This window comes from Neoarius graeffei, chromosome 24 (assembly GCF_027579695.1).
Source record: "Neoarius graeffei isolate fNeoGra1 chromosome 24, fNeoGra1.pri, whole genome shotgun sequence".
NCBI classification, from domain to species: domain Eukaryota; kingdom Metazoa; phylum Chordata; class Actinopteri; order Siluriformes; family Ariidae; genus Neoarius; species Neoarius graeffei.
The window spans coordinates 53934080-53959241 of NC_083592.1; the positions used below are offsets into that span (position 1 = coordinate 53934080).

Below are 25162 nucleotides of genomic sequence, written 5' to 3' on the forward strand. Positions count from 1 at the left end.
AAGTCACATGTACATGGACTGGCATTTAATGTTGTATTTGTTCCTTTCTATTTGTTTTTTGTCTGTTCATATTCTTTTTGGGGGAGTAAAGTCAGTTTAAACATGCCGTTAAATGCATAGGCCTATAGGCCAAGTTTAATGACCTTGAGGTTATCAGAGGTCATATGTCGTTTTACAAATGACAAATGAATTCAGCACCCAAACATTTAACAAACAAGGCCATTTGCTAACTTCATTAATCATTTTAATACATTTCATTCCTTAGAAAGCTGAGAAACTGGGTTCAGCTGAGACATTTACAGGCCCAAAGTTCAATGACCTCTAGAGGTCAACAGAGGTCAGATAGAGCTCGGCATATTGCAGATTTGAATTCGGCACACCCAAATTGACAAAATAAGACTGTTTGCCGACTTTGTCTCAGAAATGCCTTTGGGCGTCACAATTCTGGATTTTGGTACCAGTCTATTAACTGAACTGAAATTGACGCTCGCGTTTCTGACTTATGTTTTTTTTAAATCTCATTCCGACCACTAAGATCTCAATATTTTTCATCAAAACAACTCCAGTTATATTCTAAAATAGTTATTTATTTACATGAATCAGTTTGATTTGAAAAAATAAGTAGGTAAAGCTGTGAAAACTCACTTCAAAGTCTCCCGTGAATCAGAACATCAAAACTAACAGACGGAAAATTTTGCTGAATCCTTCATCAGAAACAGTGAGAGCAAGAGAACATCCCTATAAAAGTGATCTGATGGATACTGATGAGTAATCTAGTGGGAAACCGATCAGGAGAGAGAGAGAGACTGAGCACTTTCCTGTGACTCAAAAAGAAAAGCACCGGCAGTTTCCCGACGTCCCGCGAGCAGAGTTTTTACTCTGTTGTACCGACTTCAGCCTGCCGTTACTCCCAAAGTACTGAACAGATCTTAACCAGATACATTTCTTTGGAAAGCAGCGATTATAAGCTTTTTAATGATAGGATTGGCGATAGAAAATATTCAAGAGTTAAGCAACGACAGATTTGGAAACTTAGATGAGCGTCCGCATGGACAATTTTCACAGTGCGGCCAGCGAGAGTCTGATCTGCCTACGATTTATTTATTTATTTATTTTTTAAAAAATGTTACTGATTTACATAATGTTAAAGTTAACCTAAACAAGTGGAATTTCAGCGAGTTAAATATTTTTGGCTCATCCGGATCCTGATATTTTTGCACTCCAAAACTTGGTGCTCCCAACACCATGCTTCACTTTAAGGGTGATGCTCTCCATTTGTTCAGTAAGTTTTAGTTAAAGGCACTGTCTGTGTGTGTGTGTGTGTGTGTCACGAACACTAAAGATGTTCTCTAAATAAAAGCATTGTTTGTTTATGTCAGGGGTGGGCAATTATTTTTTCCATGGGGCCACATGAGAAACAGAAGATTTTGTGGAGGGCCGGACCAAAAGGCTGAACTAAATTCTGCATAATATTAATTGTATTTCTTTATATAAAGCAGTAAATAACATTGTTTTTACAAGCCGCTAAGACTGGTAAGAGTCTGGGGAAAAAACGAGGTTGCCTTACAAAAAATGTCATTTATTCAATCAAATTTCCCAAAACAATGGTTAACAAAATGTGAACGTTTGTACCCTTTTTTTTTTCAGTCACATTCAGCCCAAAACACAATAAAGACATCACAATATTGTCTTTCTACTCCAAATATCAAGCAAGATACATCATATTATAATAATGATGCCGTGTCGATTCGGTGTAGGAATCAGATCTACAGATCGGCTCGGGCTCCGGCGCCTGCTGGTGACGTCACACTATGTGATTGGCTGGACCGTTTGAAGGATGACGTACAAGTTTGTGGTTGGTCTGGACAAATTACGGAAGTAGTTATCGCGGGATTAGGTTTCGTGGGATTTCATGTCATGTTCATGTCGTGCGCGTTGCGTTTTTGTTGAACACAACTTCAAAATAAAAGCAATGCACATTCAGTCCATGCATGAGGTAAAATTAGAAAATACGTTTATTTTGTAATTTCTAATTAACCTTACGCGGGCCGGTCAGAATGAACCAAAGGGCCGGATGCGGGCCGTAAAATGCCCAGGTCTGGTTTATGTAGTAACATTTGTGACTTATTGTGAATATCACTGTGTAGTCTAACAGGTTTAATAATCAGTTAACACCGTAAGCGCTGCTTCTTCCAACCGTGTGTGTGTAAAATGTTTTATAAAGATCTAACTGCTGAGCTCTCAATTAAATGGTCAGACTTGAAGCTTCAGTGAGAACCCTGTACAAGCCCCAGTGCTCCCATTAAACAAGCTGAAGGATTTGTTTCCCAAAAAAAAAGCCGTTGTAAATGGAAAGGGGAAATTAAAACGCAAAGGTCTTGAAGATGCAGGTGTTTAAATCTTGTATTATTCCAGTCACCTGCATGCTAATGTTGCTTGTTCTGACTGATGTGGATCATTATCATTTCCCTGGGTCAGACTCGCACATCCTGAGATTAAGATCATGTGGTGATTTTTTTTTTTTTTTCTTCTTTTTGTCGTCTGTGCTCTTGTGTCTAAAATAAGAAGATGGGTCTCTGAATGCCTGTTTGGCCTCGTGTTTGGTTAATGATGCTCACTGAGGTGTGTGTGTGTGTGTGTGTGTGTGTGTGTGTGTGTGTGTGTGTGTGTGTGTGTGTGTGTGGTGCATTTCAGGCCAAATGTGGAGTCAGTGAGCATGCGCTTTGGAATGATGAAAGATCATCGGTCCACTACAGGAGACGTCGTGGCTTTTGATGGTTCTGTACTTTATCTGCCAAAACGTCTAGACGAGGTGCGTGTGCATGCACCGTGATCTTAATCCTGGGTTTATACAGTGTTTTAGTAGGTTTTCTATCCTTGTAAGCATAAGTATTCACGCCCTTTCCTACATTTTGTAGTGTTACTGGAATTTCACTGGTTTTAATTGGGATTATAGGCTTAGCCAGCGAGCCGAGCTTTACTTAGACAACCTTTATTGTCATTCAGTATGCAGCAAGTGTACACCGAACGAAATTTCGTTGCAATTTGGCTCAGGACAGAAATAAATATGAAGTGTATTGAATTGAATTAAATTAAATTATGCAGCAGCAAAAATATTATAAAGTGCAATAGTATAAAGTGACCTGTGGAATTTGGAATGTTCAAATTATAAATAGAAGTTTGGGTTTGGAGTTGAGCTGTCTGGCGACCTGGGGGGAAAAAGCTGTTCCAGAACCTGGTGGTCCTGCACCTAATGCTGCGGAACCTCTTTCCTGAGGCCAGAGGGGAGAACGATCCGTCATCATGGATGCAAACGGCGCGCCTTTTGGCGGATGCCGCCTTTTTCACGGCTGTCTGGGGGACTTGTGTGAATCGCGCAGATCCGATGAGTTTTTTTTTTGGGGGGGGCGTTAGAGTGTCTGATTATAATTTCATCAAAGTAAATTCTGTATTAAAATTACTAAATAAGCAAATGCCGTTACAGTCCATGAAACAAAGGAAGTATGAGAAGAAAACAGTAAATCAGAAAGCTGCGCACGCAAAGCCAATTGGCTGCGCACCACTATCTGCTGCTGGCTGCACTTCACTGCACGCGCAAGGATTTCCATCAGTCCAACGTAAGTTACGTAATTGGCTTTGCGTGCGCAGCTTTCTGATTTACTGTTTTCTTCTCATACTTCCTATGTTTCATGGACTGTAACGGCATTTGCTTATTTAGTAATTTTAATACAGAATTTACTTTGATGAAATTATAATCAGACACTCCAACGCCCCCCCCCCCCCCCCCCCCCCCCCCAAAAAAAAAAAACCTCATCAGATCTGCGCAATTCACACAAGTCCCCCAGAGAGCCGTGAAAAAGGCGGCATCCGCCAAAAGGCGCGCCGTTTGCATCCATGCATAATGAGGGTGTGCGGGGTCACTGATGTTTCTGGCTTGAGACATGCAGCGCCTTGGTTACACGGCCAGTTCTGAAAAAACACAGCCATAAATCCCCAAACGCGGCCTATGAACTTTATGCTAACCAAAATTTTGTTTTGTGAAGTAATTTTGTGCATTTCTGTGGACATTTTTTGTCGACGGTCAGTGGTTTCCCGGTGCGCGTGCGTTCCATATATGGAAGTTAAATCGAGACTCAAATTTACCACCAAAAATGTAGCGTTTTTATTGGTCAGACTTCGAAACAAGGCTCGAATGGAAGCAAAATACTATGACTTTGAGAGCTTCGCCGGCGAGGCTCGGCAGGTTTAGAACGAACAGGTCATGTATTTAGATAAAGATCTTCGAGGGTTTTTTTTAATGCTTTTTTTTTTTTTTTTAATCGTACAACAGGCTTTCGTCTAAACGGGGGAACAGGGGCGCTGCGCCCTCTTACTCTCGGCGTGCGCCCCCTTGCCGACTCCGTGAAAACATCCCAGCAACACTACGTGACAATGTGTCTGATCATCAAATACGTTATAATTGTTCCAAAAATATTCCAATCATAGTAGATACACCGCCAGACGGTGCAGAAACAATCCAAATTGGCGTTTTCCAGACTGAGGCGCCATGTTGTTTAGTTGTCGCGGCTGCTCTCGCGAGATTTGACATGGGTTACATACAAGGTCAGCTGATTTGTAGAGCGAGATTTCTCGAGACTGAATGACCTTTCACCCACCGGCGCGGGAGCTTTTGACAGAAGTAGTTCGCGAGTTGTTTTTGTTGACACTTGGGCATTTAAAGATGTCATCCCGCGGCACGAAGCGGAAGAAAGCCAAAGACTGTCCGGGGCAGAAGAAGATTACTTCTTTCTTTTTCAATGTTGACAGACAATTTGTTACAATTTCCCTCTCAGATAGTCTCAGAATGTCCCATTGGAGCATTTTTCAAAGGCTTTGCACGGCGGGGGGACAACCGGCACCATCCGCCCCCCCGCTTCGCTCCCTCGCCATGGTGAGCGCCCTCATACTAAATTTTTCTAGAAAAAACCCTGATACAAGCCTGATAACACAAACTTTATACTTTTTTCCTCTGTGCTCACTACCAAATAATAATAATATAGTTTTTAAATGACCGAAATTAGATGAAACATAAAACTTGTCCGCTTCCTCAGTCACACCTGAGTCGACGCTCTGAGAGCCCACTTCCGCATTCATACGACTGTTCCCATGGTAACGGCACAATAATCACTTTCACTCTTTCGGTTTCGATTGCGTTCTCTTTCGCCAAGATTTACATTATCTTAAATAGTACTTTCATAAACTACCATTATTACTGAATTTTTTTTTTTTTCTATTGTTTACAGTATTTACATTTTAAGTAACGACAGGAAAATTTTCATTTGTAACTTACAGGGGAACTGAAGTCATTTTTAAACTTGCTTTATTTCTTAATTACGTGTTTATTCAGTTACATTTTCGGTTTTAGTAACCTTATATCGTCACTCGTATTGGCATATTATATTACACTTTTTCTGTTTTTAGCCATGTTGAATGTAGTTCGTATGGTCCACGGCAGGCGTCGCTTATCTGCGCGGTCTTCACGAGACTTCGAAACGTGAAGTATCAGCGCCGCCGTTTTGAAAACTGTTTACACAGCGGACAGATCGCCATTTAGATTAATTTTGAGATTTGCCAGCTTCATCAGCGATGGAGATTATTCCATACGACTTCAAACCAACATGGAGTAGAGAAGAGTTGGAAAGCCGACAGGATAAGGACGAGTCCGTCATGCTGGTGTTTACATCATTACTGTCGCACAATTAAAACGTGCCAGATCAGTCGGCTGGTGGGTTTTCAAAATAATAAATACGTGTGTGTTTTTGTGATAAATCCATATTGTACTGAGCGCATTTCCTACATAATCCTCACTAAGGTTTCAGACAGAGCTACAAACTGGCGTCCACACTATATAGTGCCCTATATAGTGAGTAGGGAGCGATTTTGGACATGGAAAACTTCCGGTTTGATTCCCTCAGCCTTCGAAAGAGGGCACATGCGTCTTTTGACAACGTTGGCAGATGTCGGTCGCTTTGATTTCCGCTGTATGTTTTACTTCCGTCCTACAATGTCTCGCACAGGTCTCAATGAATCTCGTTTACAGCCATTGCTTTGACATATGGACTGATATATTACAGAGCGTATTTCAAACACTCATAACTTGCTATAGCAGCGACAAAATTCTTCTTCTTCTCCGTGCTCTCACAGAAGGCGGTCGCATTTCTCTGCTCTCCTCTCCTTTTTTTCCCTGCTTGTGCTCTTTGTTTCGTCTCGTCTGCCTATACTTTTTTTTTTTGAGAGACTCTCTCTGCATTGAATTTCTAAAAAGCATGGATTTGATAAACTGGTCTCCTAACGAAATTGACGCAGTTTCTGGGTTCGGGCGAACCCGCCTGTCCTGCCGGAACGTCTGTGAAGGACATTGGAGATATCTACCTATTCGGAACCATGATTACCAGACTTTTGCTGATTGGATTAGGCATTGCCCTGGTATATCGAGGAAATCAGACAACGGTGACAGCTGTTCAAAGCCCCACAAAGCTGCCCGATATGATTGAAGCGGTGGGCAAAGCTGTCAGCACTCAGACTGTGGCAGAACTTGAACCACAACATGGTTGTCATCTGGGAGACGCTTTCGGCTTTGCAAGGAATAAGTATTTCAGAGACCGAATTGAATTGAACAGAAATGGACAGATATGGACGAGTGGTGTGGACGTGTAAAGACTGCGTCTGTTCGAAAGACCAAACAATCTCTATCTTATCGACATTCGGCTCCCTGAACAGCACCGGCCTCGATCAAGGCCGTTGCTGGGGCAACATTTCCCCTAGAAGGTCACTGCTGGGAGACACTCTCGCGTTCTTCGCATTCCTTCCCCAATTTTCCGCGGTCGCCGTTTTTCATCCCCAGTGTGACAAGCGGGGGCGTGACCAGCGCCGCTTGCATGGCTGCAGGAGCGGACGGCTGCTTGCTTGCGCTGGGTTACCTCTACCTCCTCCCCTCCCCTCCCTCAAGTCCCATGTTTTAAAGTGTACTTGTGTTATTGTGTGCTTTGTGCGGAGGTTTTTAAATGCCCCCACACTGTACTCCTGATAGGAGCCTAGTGGGGGGGGGTGTTCTTTTTTTCCTCATCTTTCCTCATGTTACTACTGTGTTTCTTTTTCTTTTATCCCTGTCTTCCTGTCCTGTTCCCCCTCTGTAAGGACAGGTTGATGGTCAATTTCACTGGTAACAGTGACAATAAAGGGTTCATACAATTGCAATCAAAAACACATTCCGTTATTTAATAAAATGAGAAATAGAATTTTGATGATAAAAAAAAATTTGCCTTCAGTTCTCCTTTAATTTCACTTATTTTTACCTCCTGTTTATTGCACTTTTTAACAGAATCAAAACGATTCCTAACGTTTTGTGGTGTAACATTTTGCATCATGTCAGACCGGATGAGTTTATGCGATCACGCGTTGTCGGTCATCCATCCGCAATTTACAAAAATCGCTGCTCCTCCTACAGGAGCAATCAGATTTCGATCAAACTCCTATGGAATGCTCCCCAGATTGGTCTGTCTAAAAGTTGTTGACGGTGGCACCACCGGTCATATTTACAATTTTACGGGCATCTGAAATTTTTGGGTGACTCGTCATATTAAACTCGACTCTTCGTAAACTGCTAGGATGTTTTCACTGAAACTCACCCAGAAGACTCTAAAGACATATTCCAACGAGAATTGTTCACCAGGTGGCGCCACCTGTCATGGAGGCAGCTACACGGGAGTCATATGCAATTTCATGAAAATCGCTACTCCTCCTACAGGATTGATCAGATTTCAAACTCACACCCAACAACAGTGGTCGGTATGAGCTACAGCCTCAATGAGGCTTTTTTTTTTTTTTTAAACTTTAGGATAATCTGGATGCTAATTTCAGTGTTTTTTTTTTTTTTTTTTTGTGCCTCCGCCACTGTAAGGTGCAGGAGGCATTACGTTTTCGAGTTGTCTGTCCGTGCGTCCGTCCCGAAACCTTGTGAACGTGATATCTCAAAGGCTAATGAAAGGAATTTCACCAAACTTTCACCATTTGTGCGCTTTGGGACAAACATGAACTGATTAGATTTTGAAATCAAAAGGTCTAAGGTCAAGGTCACTGTGAGGTCAAATATCTGTCCGAGAACCTTGTGAACACAATATCTCCAAGGCTGATACAAGTAATTTCACCAGGTCACGATTACTGTGAGGTCAAATGTCCATCCCTAAATCACAACTTAATAAGGCGTGTAGTCTACCGGGCGGAGGCATCCACATCGCCGCCGTTGGCGTTGACTTCTATCTAGTTGTTGTTGTTTTTTTAAATATTTTATATCATCTGGATCCTGATATTTCTGCACTCCAGAATATGATGCCCCCACCAGCATGCTTCACTGTCCTCAGTTTTGGTGCTATGGGAATTATGCTAAATACCAAACGCCGACATGGAAAGCACACATGAACGCCCCCTCTTGTGGTATTTTCCACTGGGCAACTCGTAGAAAATTTTGATACACGAGTTGCCGAGTAGAGATGAACTTTAACCTTTTCAACATGGCGGCGAGTGGTACAAGACACTTGAATGGTAAGCATTGTACGCTACTAGGGCTGTAACAATACACCCAACTCACGATTCGATTCGTATCGCGATTTTTGACCCACAATTCGATACGCCCACGATTTTTTAAAAATGTTTTTTTAAAGTAGTAAATTTGACTTATTAACATTTACTTACATTAATTATTTAATAACAAATAATTCAGACCACTGCAGAGAATGAGTAATATGTATGCAAAAATGAACAAATGTATATCCAAAGATTTGTTTTATTTCTCAAAATAATACTGTTGAGCCGGAAGCTCTGTTTTTTCGGTTCTGAAAAAGTCATTTTTCCAAATCGTGTAAATCCGTTAAGATTTTTTTTGGGGTGTGGCTCTCTCACTGTCTCACTCTCATAGGGCCAATGATTTTCTGTGATCGCGGAAAACAGATGGAAATTACGGAATTTTTATGGTGAAACATTGCTCGCGTGTCAAAATGTAACTGCCGCAGAAGGCTTCCGCCCAAGCAGACATGCCTTCAGTGTTGCCAGATATTGCTAACGTTTTCCACCCCAAAATATGTTCAAAACCAGCCAAAAAGCACCTAAACCCGCCCAATCTGGCAACACTGCATGCCTTTCCGGTCAAGTGATTGTGATTGGCTTGTGGCACACCTAGCCAGCCAATGAGCTGCTTGTTTACAGATTCGCTCCCCGCGTCGCAACCAGAATGGCGACCGCTTAAAAGAAACGAATGCTCTGCCAGTGGCAAGTGTGGACGTTGCGTGACTCGCCGAAGATTGTCGCAGGTCGGCGAAAAAACAACTTACTAATAGATATAAAAAAATAAAAGTAATTTAAGCAAGTTTAAAATGTAATTTAAATAAAAAGTAAAGTATTCATAAATTGAAGTTTGGAAGCGCCTCTGTTTTTGGGCTGAAGAGAAGTTTGAAAGGGTGTACCGCGATTCTGCCTTCTTGTATCGCGACACGGATCGTGGCTCTGCGTATCGCGATTTCGATTTCGATACGCATATTGTTACAGCCCTATACGCTACTAAAGGTTTTTTTTTACTAGTGGGTAGTTTTTGGTGTCTGTGCAATGTTGCGTCATTAACAAGTGTAATATAATACGTTAGAAATCCATTTCCTTTAAAAATGTGTTGTTATGGTTTGTTTTTACCTATCCAGAGCAGATGCTATTGCTAACGATAGCTAACTATTGCTAACTAGCAGCCCGCGTCCTTTGTCAACAGCAACAAAAGCATGTGAACACAACACACTGGTAAATACCACTTCCCAACTGGAAATTATCATCTTCCCATAGCACATGAACGCACCATTTGCTCAATAAGCTTTATTTAAAGGCACCGTGTGCCTTATTTATATAAAATTTTTCATGTCAAGGTGGTTAATAAATAATGAATACTGAAGCTGTTCTCTGAATAAAATGATTATGTAGTTTGCATGGTTTATTTTTTGCATGTATAACCATCTGTATCGTCAAACAGGTTTAATGATCAGTCAACTGCTTGTTAAAAGAGCGTCCTCTCACTCCCCCCCCCCCCCCCCCCCCCTTCCCTTAACCAGGTCGTTCATTTGAAAGCGGAGAGGAGAACCGACAATCAGGAAATTGATATTCAAATCCAGATGACGAAGATCCTGCCCCCGAACTCGGATCTGTGTATCCCGTTCTACAACGTCGTCCTGCGCAGGTGTGTGTGTGTGTGTGTGATCCTGTAATACTCCTAATTACACAGTACGCACTGACATTAACTGCGTTAGACGTGTCTGTCTGTTGCCATTTAACACACAAAAACTCCTGTGGAGGAATACGGAACAAACGAACACTAGCGAAGGAGACGCGAAACCTGCGGGGAGCTGAAATTCGATGGAGGGATCAAAGATTAAGGTTTTGAAAAGATCGAAACACTTTACAATTTTACACTTGACAGAATGAAAGATGAAGGAAGAAAAGGTAGAGAGAAGGAGACAGAAATAAATTAACACAAGCTACAATAGACAGCCACCTGATCAGTGGGCGTGGTCCTTACAATCAGCGCAAGATGCCGTGTGTGAGAGCACTTCGTATCTACGAGCACTGAGACGTGCACGCACTCTTGCTTTGGCAATCTGTGTATCGTGTTTTTGTTTTTAAATTCAAAGTAAAACAAGTTATAGTGAAAATGTGTGATTTTTTGCAATGTTTTTAAACCATCACCTTAAAAAAAAAAAAGTTATGATCTACAGTGTCCTTTACAGTTATTGCAGAGATGCCTACTAGTACGGACTGGCCGTATTTTGTACGGAAAAGTTACGTAAATACGATGTTACGGCAAACAGTGTTATTCTGTACGGAATTATTATAAAGTCTTAAATTCCAGTGAGTTGTTTTTAAATGTCCAAGCGACTTTTTCAATCCATGCGCGATTCACGGCTAGGCTATTTATTTTTACGACAACCACACATGCTGTGTGTGACATGCGCAGATTCCGCACGTTTGTTCGCGCTATTTTCGATACGGTAGAATGGCTGTGCATTACACCCAGTCAAAAGGGCAATGGATACACGCACTGCAAACTGTGTAGAACTGACATTAACATCACTCATGGTGGTCGCGATGACTGCACGCAGCATGTCAACTACAAAAAAAAAAAACATATGGAGTATGCTGAAATGGCGAGTCAGGCGGAAAGTAAATCTGGGGGTATCCAGCAGTTTTTTACGAAATCTGTGGATGAAAAGACACGGAGCGTGACGCGTGCTGAAGCGGTGATGGTTGACCTGTGCTTGGAGTTGAACTTGCCAATTAGACTACGTTCAGACTGCACCCTGAAACGACCCATATCCGATTTTTTTGCCCATATGCGACCTGTATCCGATTTGTTATTGACAATCTGAACGACACGGATCCGATTTTTTCACATGCGACCCAGGCTGCTTGGATATGTGGTCCTAAATCCGATGCATATCCGATATTTTCACATGCGACTGCAGTCTGACCGGACAGGTCGCATTCATGCGACCGACACGTCATCAACAAGAGACAAACGTCACTATTCTGCGTTGGCTAATCCCGCCTCTTTGGTGGAAAACAACAACATTTGTACAGTTTTCAGAATTTAAATAGACTTTTATAGAATTGATCAAGCTAATGGTGGATTTGGTAGGGACCTGGATGTTGATCTGTTAGCCTGATTAAATAAAACAGTTTCTATAACTGATTTATAACTTAAACCATCCTGTACCACATCGCCAGGTCTCGCCTCATCTCCATCGCAAACTGCACTGGTGTTTCTGCACCTTGAGCCAGCGCTGAGAGAAGTTGCAGAATTCAGCTGGCTATAAACAATCTAAATAAATATTTATAAAAATGTAGAAAAAGTTTATTAATATGACGAAATAAATATGTGCAAATTATTAAGCCTGAATTAAGAGTTTGGTAATACAGCGGCCGTATCCCAAATGACTGCCTACTGAAGCTCGAGTGCACTATATAGAGTTTAAAAATCCATTACTTCCTAGTAACATGTAGTGCACTTATATAGAAATTAGAGAGGCATTTAGGAGTCAACCCTCGTTACCAGGCTACACGTTTTCATTTCAGTTCAGAAACAAAAACACACACGAGACCTCACACTTTAACACTAACCAGATAATTAAACAAACAAACAAACAAATCATTAAACTTGAAGAGTGCGCTTTTTTTGTTTACGTGTTACGTAGATGTGCTTATTACGTGTCAATTTGCGCATGCGGGACACTTTTGGGTCGTTTTCCGTTCATATTGGAGATCGATTACAAGTCTCATATAATTGGTAATGTGAACGGCCGAACAAAAAAATCGGATTTCACAACAAATCGGATATGGGTCGTTTCAGGTTGCAGTCTGAACGTAGTGTTTGTGCCATGAAATGTGAGTTAAACTTGTTCAGTTTCTTTTTACGTCTGATTTTTATTCACTGAAATATCAAACACCGGCTGTACTTCTTTAATTCAAAGTCTTTTCAGTGTTGCAAGTGCAAATGTACATGCAGTATGATCAAAAACAGAATTTTATGATTAGTGCTGTTGGGATTGTGGCAAAAAATTGATCATTCCACTGTTTTAAATACAATTATAAATGCCATTTTATTCACTGTCTCTTCTGAAGCATTATGCTGAAGTATTTATATATTGGGACATTAAGAGAACAATGTCGGACTCTCTTTGGCATGAAATAAGAAATTTTTTTTAAATTTTATTAGAATCCGTTAACAGGTAGAACATTTTGCCAGGCAATATAATATAATACTTTTGAGGAGTTACATTCAATACCAATGATTGGTAGTCAACCGTAATGTCTGCAAACAGGGAACACTATTGTATTTATAAAAATGTGATCTATTGTACGCTCTAGAAATTTGTTGAGTGGGAATTCAGTTGAGATGGCTGCTCGCGTTTTGTTTATTCAATTCACACAAAACAGTTCTTTTTAATAATTTAAACGTTAAACATATTGGTATATATACACCTCTTTATAATGGAAATGCGCATAAATTAATGTTACTGAAAGTCATTCCAAAATACTGAAAAATGTTTTCAAGAATTCTGAAATTCAAAATTTGGGGTAGGCATCTCTGAGATTGGCACCCAATGCTGTTTTACTGCCGAAGTATTAAACACCGGGTGGGGGTGCCAATAATTTTGGAACAAGGTGTTTTTGTTCAATACTTTTCTTGATGAAGGATTTGTTTTTCTCCTGAATAAATTTTTCAATCAAGGGTTGGATATTTCTCAATTTTTTCCAGTGTGAGATGAAGTGACTTCTTCACCAAAAGGTGGATTTTTTTTTTCGCTCCCCCCCGACCCTTTTTACTAATTTTTGAATTTGAATTTATTTTATTTCGAACATGTATAAAAAAAAATGTATGTAACTAATTTGTACATACAAAAGAAAGAAAACGAGAAATTGACAAAAAAAAAATAAAATAACATAAAGAGCTAAGACCTTACAAAACACCGCACATTGTTCGAAAAAGGAGTGGGAAGAAGTACAATGCTAATCTTTACATGGGGTGCCAATAATTGTGGACGGGACTGTATATGTGTCAACACTTGGTGGAAATTAAAAGCAAAAGCACCTTGGCCTTCGCCCACGCTCAGGCGCGTGTTAGCACTCGTCCTTGTGTGTGTGTGTGTGTGTGTGTGTGTGTGTGTGTGTGAGAGAGAGAGAACCTTTTCCCAAAACACGATGTATGAAAAGCTCCGTGAATCAAGACACTCGGAGTCGGAGTGTGTGTTTAAACCTCTGCGGCCCTGAAGTGACTAAAAACCACACACACGGCTCAGTAGCGTCGCATTTTTCCTTTATTTTGTCGCATCTTTGAAACCGATGGGGGGGAACGAGTCGTGTTTAAAACCATAAATGCTCTTTTTAAAGATGGTGTGTGGTGGAGTGTTTTTTTTTTTTTTTTCTTTTCTCAACCCCCCCCCCCGTTTTCAGCGTTTGGTTTCAATAAATTGTATTAGTGCTCACTCTGTTGCCATGGTACCAGCAACAGGACATTAAGTTGCTGAAGAACGTGAAACGGTGCGCGTGATTTCAGGGGCGTCAGCCGTGCGAGATTGTTTCAGCCCACGTTCAGTCAGCGCCGTTTGTGACCCGACTGCTGTTTTTCATTCTGAGCTCACTGGAGGGTTTTTATTTATTTATTTATTTTAACTCACTTTCTCCCTCTCTCTAATGTCTCCTCAGTTCAGGTTTCTCTCTCTCTCTCTCTCTCTCTCTCTCTCTCTCTCTCTCTCTCTCTCCCCCCTTTCACCCTTTCCGTGTCTTTATTTTTGCATTTTCACTCTCCCCTCTTTTTGTGCTCTCTCTCTTCACCTTCTCTTGCTCTCTTCTTGTCTCTTTCTCGCTCCTCACTTTCTCCTGCTCTTTCTTCATGTCCCTTCTCTCTTTTTCTTCTCTTGCACACATTCTAATTCTCTTTCCCATTCATTCCTTTTCAGCTCCTTTTGTTTTTTTCTTTCTGTTTGTCCATCTTTTTTTTTAATCTCCTCCTGTCTGACCTTTTCTCTTCTGTGTGTACTTGCTGATTCTGTCCATCATGCTTCTTCTCCCATCCTTTCTATCTTTATTTTCTGTCTCTCGTGTACTCCTTTTGTACTTGCTTTTGTCCCTTATTTTTCCCCCTCTCTTGTTTCCCTCTCAACTCTCACCTTCTGTTTTACTTTTATTAATTTGCGCTAGCAGTGCTGGATCACGCACGAGCTTTCTTCTTCTCTATTATTATTATTATTATTATTATTATTATCCTAATGTTTTTAGGACGTTATTTCTCCCTCAGTTTTCAACCAATCATCACCAAATTTCACATGGAGAATCCCTCTGGGCTGAATTGACTTTTGGTGCTGATCTGGATCACTGATCCACAAAAACCAGGATTTTTTTTTCAATCACTTATAATTCTGTCAGTTTTCATGATTTTTGTTTTTTTTTTTTACCCCCCCAGTGTTTTTATATTTTGTTCAGGGTGGCTAGACGCAACTTTTTTTCACTAAGCGTCACTCTGTATCTCTTACCGTTCCAGATCTATAGGGTACGGTGACCAGACGTCCCGGTTTGTAACAGTGAGCGCAAATCACTGTGCCTTTAGTCACTATCTAGTTTCTTCTTTCTCTTCCGTCCCATTCTTTTCCATCTTCAGTGTTTTCAGTCTTATTTGCGTCGTTGTTCATTCTTTTTTTTATTTCTCGTGGTTCAGCATGTCTGATCACCATTCCGGCTCGGCGGGTCTAATCACACCGGCCTCTGAATGTACTGTAGCTGTGTTTTTGAGATTTAGCCACCTGATTTCCACTCCTTTCCCCCCCTGCTTTTTCCCCTAGAGCACAATTCATTCCTGATAGAAAACCCATGAGAGAGAGAGAGCTCGGCTTTTTTGTTTAAGGGTTGTTTTACAATCAGGGGACAAAGTTTGTGTCACAGGGGTCCAAAATTCAAATTGATTCAAACTGGTTCTTGTACCAGTTTTTAAGTGAAGGACAAATTAAAGAACAGATTTCAGGTAATTTTTTGACGTGTGTGTATGGTAGTTTTGTGTAATCTGCTATAAGATAAAGAAGATTAAGTGTAGCTTTAAGCCGGGCTGGGAGAAACAAATGAAGTGATTCTCGGAGAGGACGTGTTTTTTTTTGACAATTCAGAATCCACTACTTCCATAGTGCTTTTAAATATAAGGCTGTAAGCTTTGTGTTAGTTGTCTCTCATATTTATGTCCCAATATCTTGACCACATTTTAGGATGAAAATAATCATTTTAGATATGTTATTTTACATTGAAAAATTAGCTGTCTCGGAGAGGACTTTCTTTTTTACACAATTCCATACTAATCTGATCAAAATAGTCTGAAAACTTACTGGCATTCAACATTAAAACTTAACTATGAGTCCAATGATATGGAACCAAATATGTGTTTTATGGTATAAAGAATGATGTAAGTGCATCCCTTTTGGAGCTACCTGTGGTCAAAAAAGCACTTTTTCTAAATGACACGAGTAATTTTGTTAAATATGACATATATTGCCATACATTCACCAAAAATAACGTTATCACTAGGGATGTCCCGATCCGATCACGTGATCGGAAATCGGGCCCGATCACATGGTTTCAGACTCGATCGGAATCGGGCATTGCCTCCCGATCAGAGATCGGATATATATCTATGTAATATGTTCTCATTTTTAACACATCAATAGCTATGCGTTGGCACAGAGTGAGACCAGACCTCTTGTCTCAACACAGCAACATCAACGCGTGCGGCATGACATCACTTTGTAGCGGAGACGCTATTGGTTATTGGCTGCCTGTTGCCGGCAAAGTTGAACACGGAAGCAGTTCGAAGCGGAAAGCAAAGCATGAGATCTTTTTTTTTTTTCGTTGGATGACAAAAGAAACGGGCTCAAACCTGAAAGGGTAGAAATGCTTGTTTTCATCAAGAAAAACGTTCATTTCCTTAATTGAAATTACTGTACACCACTGTGAGATGCGTTCTTAAAAGCAAATTACTGGCACTGTGGCACTTTATTTTTTTTTTATTTGTTTACATTCCTGCCAGGTATTTTAAGGTTATTTTTTTAAATTTGTTATTTATTGTTCAAACTGCCTCACGTAAGTGCTCTGTTTGCTAACGGAGTTGTTGGATGTTAAAATAAGGTGTTAAATAAAAAATGAGGAACATCCTGGATCCGTTTCTTTCCTCGTCTTTATTTTTTATGGATTATAAGAAGTATCGGATCGGGACTCGGTATCGGCAGATACTCAAAATCAAATGATCGGTATCGGATCGGAGGGCAAAAAAACCTGATCGGGACATCCCTAGTTATCACCAAATTTTTTTTTTGCATGGTAAATAGAGCTATCACAGGGCTACAATAAACAACCAAGTTTATTTAGTCAAGCCTTTTGATATTGAAGATAATAAGTGTTAAATGGGATTTTTAGCTTGCGTACCCTGATTATAAAACAACCCTTAAAGGAACAGTCCACCGTACTTCCATAATGAAATATGCTCTTATCTGAATTGAGACGAGCTGCTCCGTACCTCTCCGAGCTTTACGCGACCTCCCAGTCAGTCAGACGCAGTCAGATGCGCTGTCACTCCTGTTAGCAATGTAGCTAGGCTCAGCATGGCCAATGGTATTTTTTGGGGCTGTAGTTAGATGCGACCAAACTCTTCCGCGTTTTTCCTGTTTACATAGGTTTATATGAGCAGTGATATGAAACAAGTTCAGTTACACAAATTGAAACGTGGCGATTTTCTATGCTATGGAAAGTGCGCACTATAATGACAGGCGTACTAACACCTTCTGCGCGCTTCGGCAGTGCATTGATATCTGAGCTCCGTATCAATGCGCTGTCGAAGCGCGCAGAAGGTGTTAGTACGCCTGTCATTATAGTGCGCACTTACCATAGCATAGAAAATCGCCACGTTTCAATTTGTGTAACTGAACTTGTTTCATATCACTGCTCATATAAACCTATGTAAACAGGAAAAACACGGAAGAGTTTGGTCGCATCTAACTACAGCCCCAAAAAATACCATTGGCCATGCTGAGCCTAGCTACATTGCTAACAGGAGTGACAGCGCGTCTGACTGCGTCTGACTGACTGGGAGGTCGCGCAAAGCTCGGAGAGGTACGGAGCAGCTCGTCTCAATTCAGATAAGAGCATATTTCATTATGGAAGTACGGTGGACTGTTCCTTTAAGGAATGTTCCATCTCCGTTTCCAATTTTGGAAACTCCCTCGGAGAATGAAGTTTGACAGTCATTGAACTTCAGAATCACATCAGTTCCATGTACCGTACACAGATGACCATGATTAATACCACTGACCTTTCCTTTCTTCTCTCTCTCTTTCTTTTTTAGAGTGATGAAGATTTTGGGGCTAAATCTGATAGGCAGGAATCATTATGATCCCAAAAGTGCAGTTGTTCTCGGCAAACACAGGTATTCATCCCTTCCTGAGAAACTCCTCAGAAAAGGAAAGTGCAGGAAACTGAATGAAATGATTGAGTTCTCCAGCAGACTCTGATCGGAGTGAAAAACAGTGTTGTTCAATGTTACTGTGTGATAGCTGGGTAAAATTATAGCCAAGGATGGATGAAAGGATGTTTGCATGCTTGGTTAGATGGTTGGATTGGAAGAACTTTGGTTTGCTTTGATGGAAGGAAGGGTGTTTGCATGCTTGACTGGATGGATGGAAAATGTTTTTCTGGCTTTTTTTTTTGTTTTTTTGCTAGATGAATGCTTGCATGCATGGATGGATAGAAGGATGTTTGTATGCCTGGTGTGATGGTTGGATTGGAAGAACTTTTGCTTTGATGGATGAAAGGAATGAAGGTTGTTTGTATGCTTGGATCAATGTTTGCTTGCTTGTTTGGATAGATAATTGGATGGATGTTTACATGTTTGGCTGGACATATCTTTGTTTATATGGATGGATGTTTGTATGGTTGGTTGGATTGGAAGAACTTTTGTTGCTTTGCTGGATGGGTGAAATGGATGGATGGAAGGTTGTTTTGCTTGTATGGATAGATAGGTACTTACCAGGATGGATGGATGAGTGTACAACCCCGATTCCAAAAAAGTTGGGACAAAGTACAAATTGTAAATAAAAACGGAATGCAATGATGTGGAAGTTTCAAAATTCCATATTTTATTCAGAATAGAACATAGATGACATATCAAATGTTTAAACTGAGAAAATGTATCATTTAAAGAGAAAAATTAGGTGATTTTAAATTTCATGACAACACCACATCTCAAAAAAGTTGGGACAAGGCCATGTTTCCCACTGTGAGACATCCCGTTTTCTCTTTACAACAGTCTGTAAACGTCTGGGGACTGAGGAGACAAGTTGCTCAAGTTTAGGGATACGAATGTTAACCCATTCTTGTCTAATGTAGGATTCTAGTTGCTCAACTGTCTTAGGTCTTTTTTGTCGTATCTTCCGTTTTATGATGCGCCAAATGTTTTCTATGGGTGAAAGATCTGGACTGCAGGCTGGCCAGTTCAGTACCCGGACCCTTCTTCTACGCAGCCATGATGCTGTAATTGATGCAGTATGTGGTTTGGCATTGTCATGTTGGAAAATGCAAGGTCTTCCCTGAAAGAGACGTCGTCTGGATGGGAGCATATGTTGCTCTAGAACCTGGATATACCTTTCAGCATTGATGGTGTCTTTCCAGATGTGTAAGCTGCCCATGCCACACGCACTAATGCAACCCCATACCATCAGAGATGCAGGCTTCTGAACTGAGCGCTGATAACAACTCGGGTCATCCTTCTCCTCTTTAGTCCGAATGACACGGCGTCCCTGATTTCCATAAAGAACTTCAAATTTTGATTCGTCTGACCACAGAACAGTTTTCCACTTTGCCACAGTCCATTTTAAATGAGCCTTGGCCCAGAGAAGACGTCTGCGCTTCTGGATCATGTTTAGATACGGCTTCTTCTTTGAACTATAGAGTTTTAGCTGGCAACGGCGGATGGCACGGTGAATTGTGTTCACAGATAATGTTCTCTGGAAATATTCCTGAGCCCATTTTGTGATTTCCAATACAGAAGCATGCCTGTATGTGATGCAGTGCCGTCTAAGGGCCCGAAGATCACGGGCACCCAGTATGGTTTTCTGGCCTTGACCCTTACGCACAGAGATTCTTCCAGATTCTCTGAATCTTTTGATGATGATATGCACTGTAGATGATATGTTCAAACTCTTTGCAATTTTACACTGTCGAACTCCTTTCTGATATTGCTCCACTATTTGTCGGCGCAGAATTAGGGGGATTGGTGATCCTCTTCCCATCTTTACTTCTGAGAGCCGCTGCCACTCCAAGATGCTCTTTTTATACCCAGTCATGTTAATGACCTATTGCCAATTGACCTAATGAGTTGCAATTTGGTCCTCCAGCTGTTCCTTTTTTGTACCTTTAACTTTTCCAGCCTCTTATTGCCCCTGTCCCAACTTTTTTGAGATGTGTTGCTGTCATGAAATTTCAAATGAGCCAATATTTGGCATGAAATTTCAAAATGTCTCACTTTCGACATTTGATATGTTGTCTATGTTCTGTTGTGAATACAATATCAGTTTTTGGGATTTGTAAATTATTGCATTCCGTTTTTATTTACAATTTGTACTTTGTCCCAACTTTTTTGGAATCGGGGTTGTATCAGTGTCTGAATGCATAAAGAATGGGTGGATAAATCGGTGTACAGATACAGGACTAAAATGCAGATAAAATGCAGACAGAAGCTTCTGTCAGAGATTATAGCCATGTGATCAATACTAAACATCTGTTCTTTATTTCACTCTGGTGTGTGTGTGTGTGTCAGGCTGCAGGTGTGGCCAGGTTACTCCACCTGTATAAAGCGCACAGATGGAGGTTTGTACCTGTCTGTAGATATTTCACACAAAGTGCTGAGAAACGATTCCGTCCTGGACGTCATGTAAGTACATAACAGGCTTCAGTACCACATGATTAGTCGAATTAACTGATCTGGATTAAAATGTGGATATTTCAAGGCGAGTTACACTTATGGTGATTATCTACGATAAAATTATTTATTTGACGCCGAATGAGCACTTGTGTGTTGGTCCTGAAGTTTTGCTGGATTTTTTTTGGCGGTTCTAAGCTCATCAAATCCAAATATACACGATATATTTATTCAGGGAAAGAATTAAATTATTTACCAGCAAGTGCGTATAGTTCATTTTGAAAGCTGATGTAAGGTCGTGTGTGCTTGTGTAGGAACGTGATCTACCAGCAGAGTCGAGAAAGCTTCAAGGACGAGTGCACCAAAGAGTTAATCGGCTCCATCGTCATCACTCGCTACAACAATCGAACCTACCGCGTCGACGACATCGAGTGGGCCAAGTGTCCCAAAGACACCTTCACCATGGCCGACGGCTCCGAGACCACCTTCGTGGAATATTACAGGTTTATTTAGGGACATGTAGCGTGACGGAGATGGACTTTTCTGCGTTGTGACCACTGACGGGAAACCATTGACCAGTCATTCCTTTACGGATTCTCTGTATTACTGTGCTCTTCTTCTTCTTTTTAATCGTATTGTTTCTTTTCTTCTTGAATCTGATCGCAGAAAAAACTACGGCATCACCGTGAAAGAACTGGATCAGCCCCTGTTGGTCCATCGACCAAAGGAAAGGTCCAAACCCAGAGGAAAGGTGAGGCACGTCATTACCTTACTGAGTACGAGCTAAGATCAGCGTTCGTAAAGACATGAATCGCACCAATAAAGCAACAATTCCTCGCTGATTCCCCACTTTTATGCAACGTTAGCGATGGTACTGATGACAGGTTTTTCTAGAAAAATTTGGTATGAGGGCGCTCACCATGGCGAGGGAGCGAAGCGACGATGGGGGGGGGTGCCGGTTGTCCGTCCCCCCCCTCCGCCGTGCGAAGCCTTTGAAAAATTGAGGCTACAATGGGACATTCTGAGGCTATCTGACAGGGAAATTGTAACAAATTGTCAACATTGAAAAAGAAAAGTAATCTTCTTCTGCCCCGGACAGTCTTTGGCTTTCTTCCGCTTCGTGCCGCGGGATGACATCTTTAAATACCCAAGTGTCAACAAAAACAACTCGCGAACTACTTCTGTCAAAAGCTCCCGCGCCGGTGGGTGAAAGGTCATTCAGTCTCGAGAAGTCTCGCTCTACAAGTCAGCTGACCTTGTATGTAACCCATGTCAAATCTCGCGAGAGCAGCCGCGACAAGTAAACAACATGGCGCCTCAGTCTGGAAAACGCCAATTCGGATTGTTTTTGCACCGTCTGGCGGTGTATCTACTATGATTGGAATATTTTTGGAGTAATTATAACGTATTTGATGATCAGACACATTGTCACGTGGTGTTGCTGGGATGTTTTCATGGAGAAAAGATCGTTTTGAGAAAGACTGCATGTTGTGCAGTAGCCTGAGTGTGTCTCGGGGTTGAATCAGCATTTCGGTAAGGGGGCGCACGCCGAGAGTAAGAGGGCGCAGCACCCCTGTTCCCCGGTTTAGACGAAAGCCTGTGATGAGGCGTCACTCAAACACTCGGTGCTCAAGAGCAAAGCAGCATCTTCTCCAAGCCCCCATGATTTTTTTTGTTTTTTTTTTATTTATGGACACTTGTTTCAAATAAAAGTTATAGGTTAACAAACGGACATTGGAAACAACACCTGAAAGTACAGATGGCACGGATCTGATTTCTAGGATCGATATCGGGCTGATACCAGCAAAAAAAAAAAAAAAAAAAAGATTGGCTATCACAGGGTTCCCGCGGGGTTTTAAAAGGTAGTTAATTAAAATAGGCTAAATTATGGCCAGTAAAAAGTAGTAAAAGGTAGTAAACGTAATCTGACGTGGTAGTAAATTTTTTTGACCCCCATCCAACTGGGCCTGTGTGTTTTCTAATTCGTTTAATTAACCTGCATGCCATAATATCCATAAATTACTACATTTGGGCGAATTTATTATTATTTTTTTTTTTTAAGATATTTTTTTGGGCTTTTTGCACCTTTATTGGATAGGACAGTGTAGAGACAGGAAATGAGCGGGAGAGAGAGAGACGGGAAGGGATCGGGAAATGACCTCGGGCCGGAATCGAACCCGGGTCGCCCGCATTCATGGTATGGCGCCTTAACCACCTGAGCCACGACGCCCCCGCGAATTTATTTTTATGTATCAAGGAGGACCGCAGTGAGGAGTTGGTGGCACATGCGCATTGAATTCCAATAACGGTCGAATCCAGTATAAATTTATACCAGAGATTGTTTAGTACGAGACTGACTTTGTTTATACGGCTCTAGTCGAATCTATCTGTTGACCCGACTGGCGACATCTGCACGAGAATTAAACAATGGGGAAATGCAAATTTTCAGACCTCTGGCTGGAGGAACCTGATTTTAAAGACTGGCTAAGGCAGCTGGGCCATAGAAGGTTCACGCTACACGTTCACGTGAAGAACCGGACCCTGGGCCATTAAACTTCATGCTTGGATGTTCACGTGTTGCGTCTGTTCTACTTTGACCGAGTAACCAACAATATGGACTCTTCGGATGACGCCGATTGCCTCATTCTGCTTTTACTGAGACAGAGGAAGAGAAAAAGGAACAGAATTTGGAGCCGAGAACACTTCCTTCTGAGAGAAACCCGTGGTGAATTTCACCGAACATTCTATAATCTGCTTGACAATCCCGATGAAGAACTATTTTTCAATTATACCATTCAATTATATTTTTTCTGAAGTTTTCCCCTGAAAGCATAGAGTTATCTCCCTAGACCCGTTCTGATTGGCTGGCGCGGCAGTGACCGCATGCATTGACTGGAATTTCCATCTTCACGCCTAGAAAAAAGTGTGCATGTTCATTTCTCGCTTCACGCGTGAAGTGTGCAGCGTGCAACGTGAACGCCGTTCTATGGCCCAGAGCAAGTCATGCTACGTTTGTCCACTTTTCTTTACACGCGTGTAGCGTGCAGCATGCAGCGTGCAGCGTGAACCTTCTATGGCCCAACTGCCTAAAGGCGGTAGATGGCAATCGGTGAGAGGTGTTCATTGAAAAGTTGATCGAGGCACATGTAATGCGTTGTGTGCGTGCGCGCGCCTGGCGTGTTGTGCGCGCGCCATTTGAGGCATCCAAAATGTGATGAGCAAATCTGTTGAACTGTTCAAATGATTAAGATTAACCCTCTAAAACACTGATCTCTGGGAGGAAGGTGTTGACTCTGCCCATGGGCCTTCACGACTACAGGACTGGTGCAAATGACTATCTTAAGCAAACTTGGCAATGTGTTGAGAGACTGCCAAAATAGGGCTTGGGTTATGTGTGTTTTGTATCTTTAGGGTGTGTGTCTTGTCTTTGTCATGTGTGTGTGCGCTTTTTGTGTGTGTGTGTGTGTGTGTGTGTGTGTGGGTTCGTGTTTGCCATTTGACCTGATTTAAATGTAATGAGTTGATGTACCTAAGCACATAAGATTTTTTGTGCAAATCTGTTCACCTGTTCAAAAGATTATTCCACAAACAAAATGTAATCAGATCTTGTACCTAATGTGAAGTGTTGACACACAAGGTTTAGTGCAAATCTGTGTACCCGTTAAGAGGTTATGGGCCACAGTTTCACAGTTCAATAAAATTATAACTTATATGTGGAAGTTTGTTTTCTTTTATGCAAATATGCATTACTCCATGTGTAGCCCTAGCAATGGGAGGTTCTATTATGCGTCCAAAGGGAAAGAGTTACACTACCAGTACGTTCAGATTTTCTTTCTATCTTGTCTCATCAATCCAACTCTTTGGGTAGAGTTGTCACTAACTTATGTAGCACATTCACTTGGACTAACACGCATACACTCAAAGATTACCTTGTTAAATTGTGAGAAAATGTCCAAATCCAAATTGTCGCTGTGGTAGTAAAAAAAATTGTGAAGGTAGTAAAAAGGTAGTAAATTCAACATAAAATATCTGTAGGAACCCTGCTATCAGACGAGGCGGGAAAAAAATAAATTTGGTCCGATCATGTAACACGTGAAGAAGATTGGATTTGGAAAGAATTGTGTGGTGGGGTTTGTTTATTTATTTATTTGGGGGGGGGGCTGTAAATGTTAACATAGCAACCGTTTTACAATTTCTAACATATATTATTTTGTTTATATTAATTATAAGTGATTTCTGCTTTTATTTATTTGTTATGTAACGATTCATTCAATTCAGTCCACGATATTGGGTTCATGGTTTGATATTTTTTGAAAAGGTATTAAATGAAGATGATTTTGTTACCGAAAACTGCAACGATTATTGTCGTATTCTTTATCAACTCAAATATCCCTTATGTTTAAAAAAAAAAAAAAATCCTTTTGCAGAGATGTCCACAAGCGCCGGTGACTGGCGGTTTTCTCCGCCTACACAGACAGTCAGCGCCGGCTACTCGAGCCCAGAAAAAAAAAACTTGCGTTTCAGTGTTCAAAGCCCATAATTTGCTGCAAATCCAATTATTCCACCACCAGGAAACTAGTCTTCGATTCAGATCTAGCATGACCGGAAGCGACACCATATTTGTTGATCGATTCTCGTGCTCTGATT

General features: G+C 41.2%; 1 protein-coding gene across 1 annotated transcript in view; it reads left to right on the plus strand.

The window, feature by feature from the left end:
- piwil2 (piwi-like RNA-mediated gene silencing 2) overlaps nt 1-25162 on the plus strand; it is a 115439-nt gene that overhangs the window by 23618 nt on the left and 66659 nt on the right. The window contains exons 6-11 of the mRNA XM_060907469.1: nt 2695-2812; nt 10125-10249; nt 17945-18025; nt 20414-20527; nt 20830-21018; nt 21182-21266. Coding sequence (XP_060763452.1) covers nt 2695-2812; nt 10125-10249; nt 17945-18025; nt 20414-20527; nt 20830-21018; nt 21182-21266 — 712 coding nt within the window. The remainder of the gene's footprint in view (nt 1-2694; nt 2813-10124; nt 10250-17944; nt 18026-20413; nt 20528-20829; nt 21019-21181; nt 21267-25162) is intronic.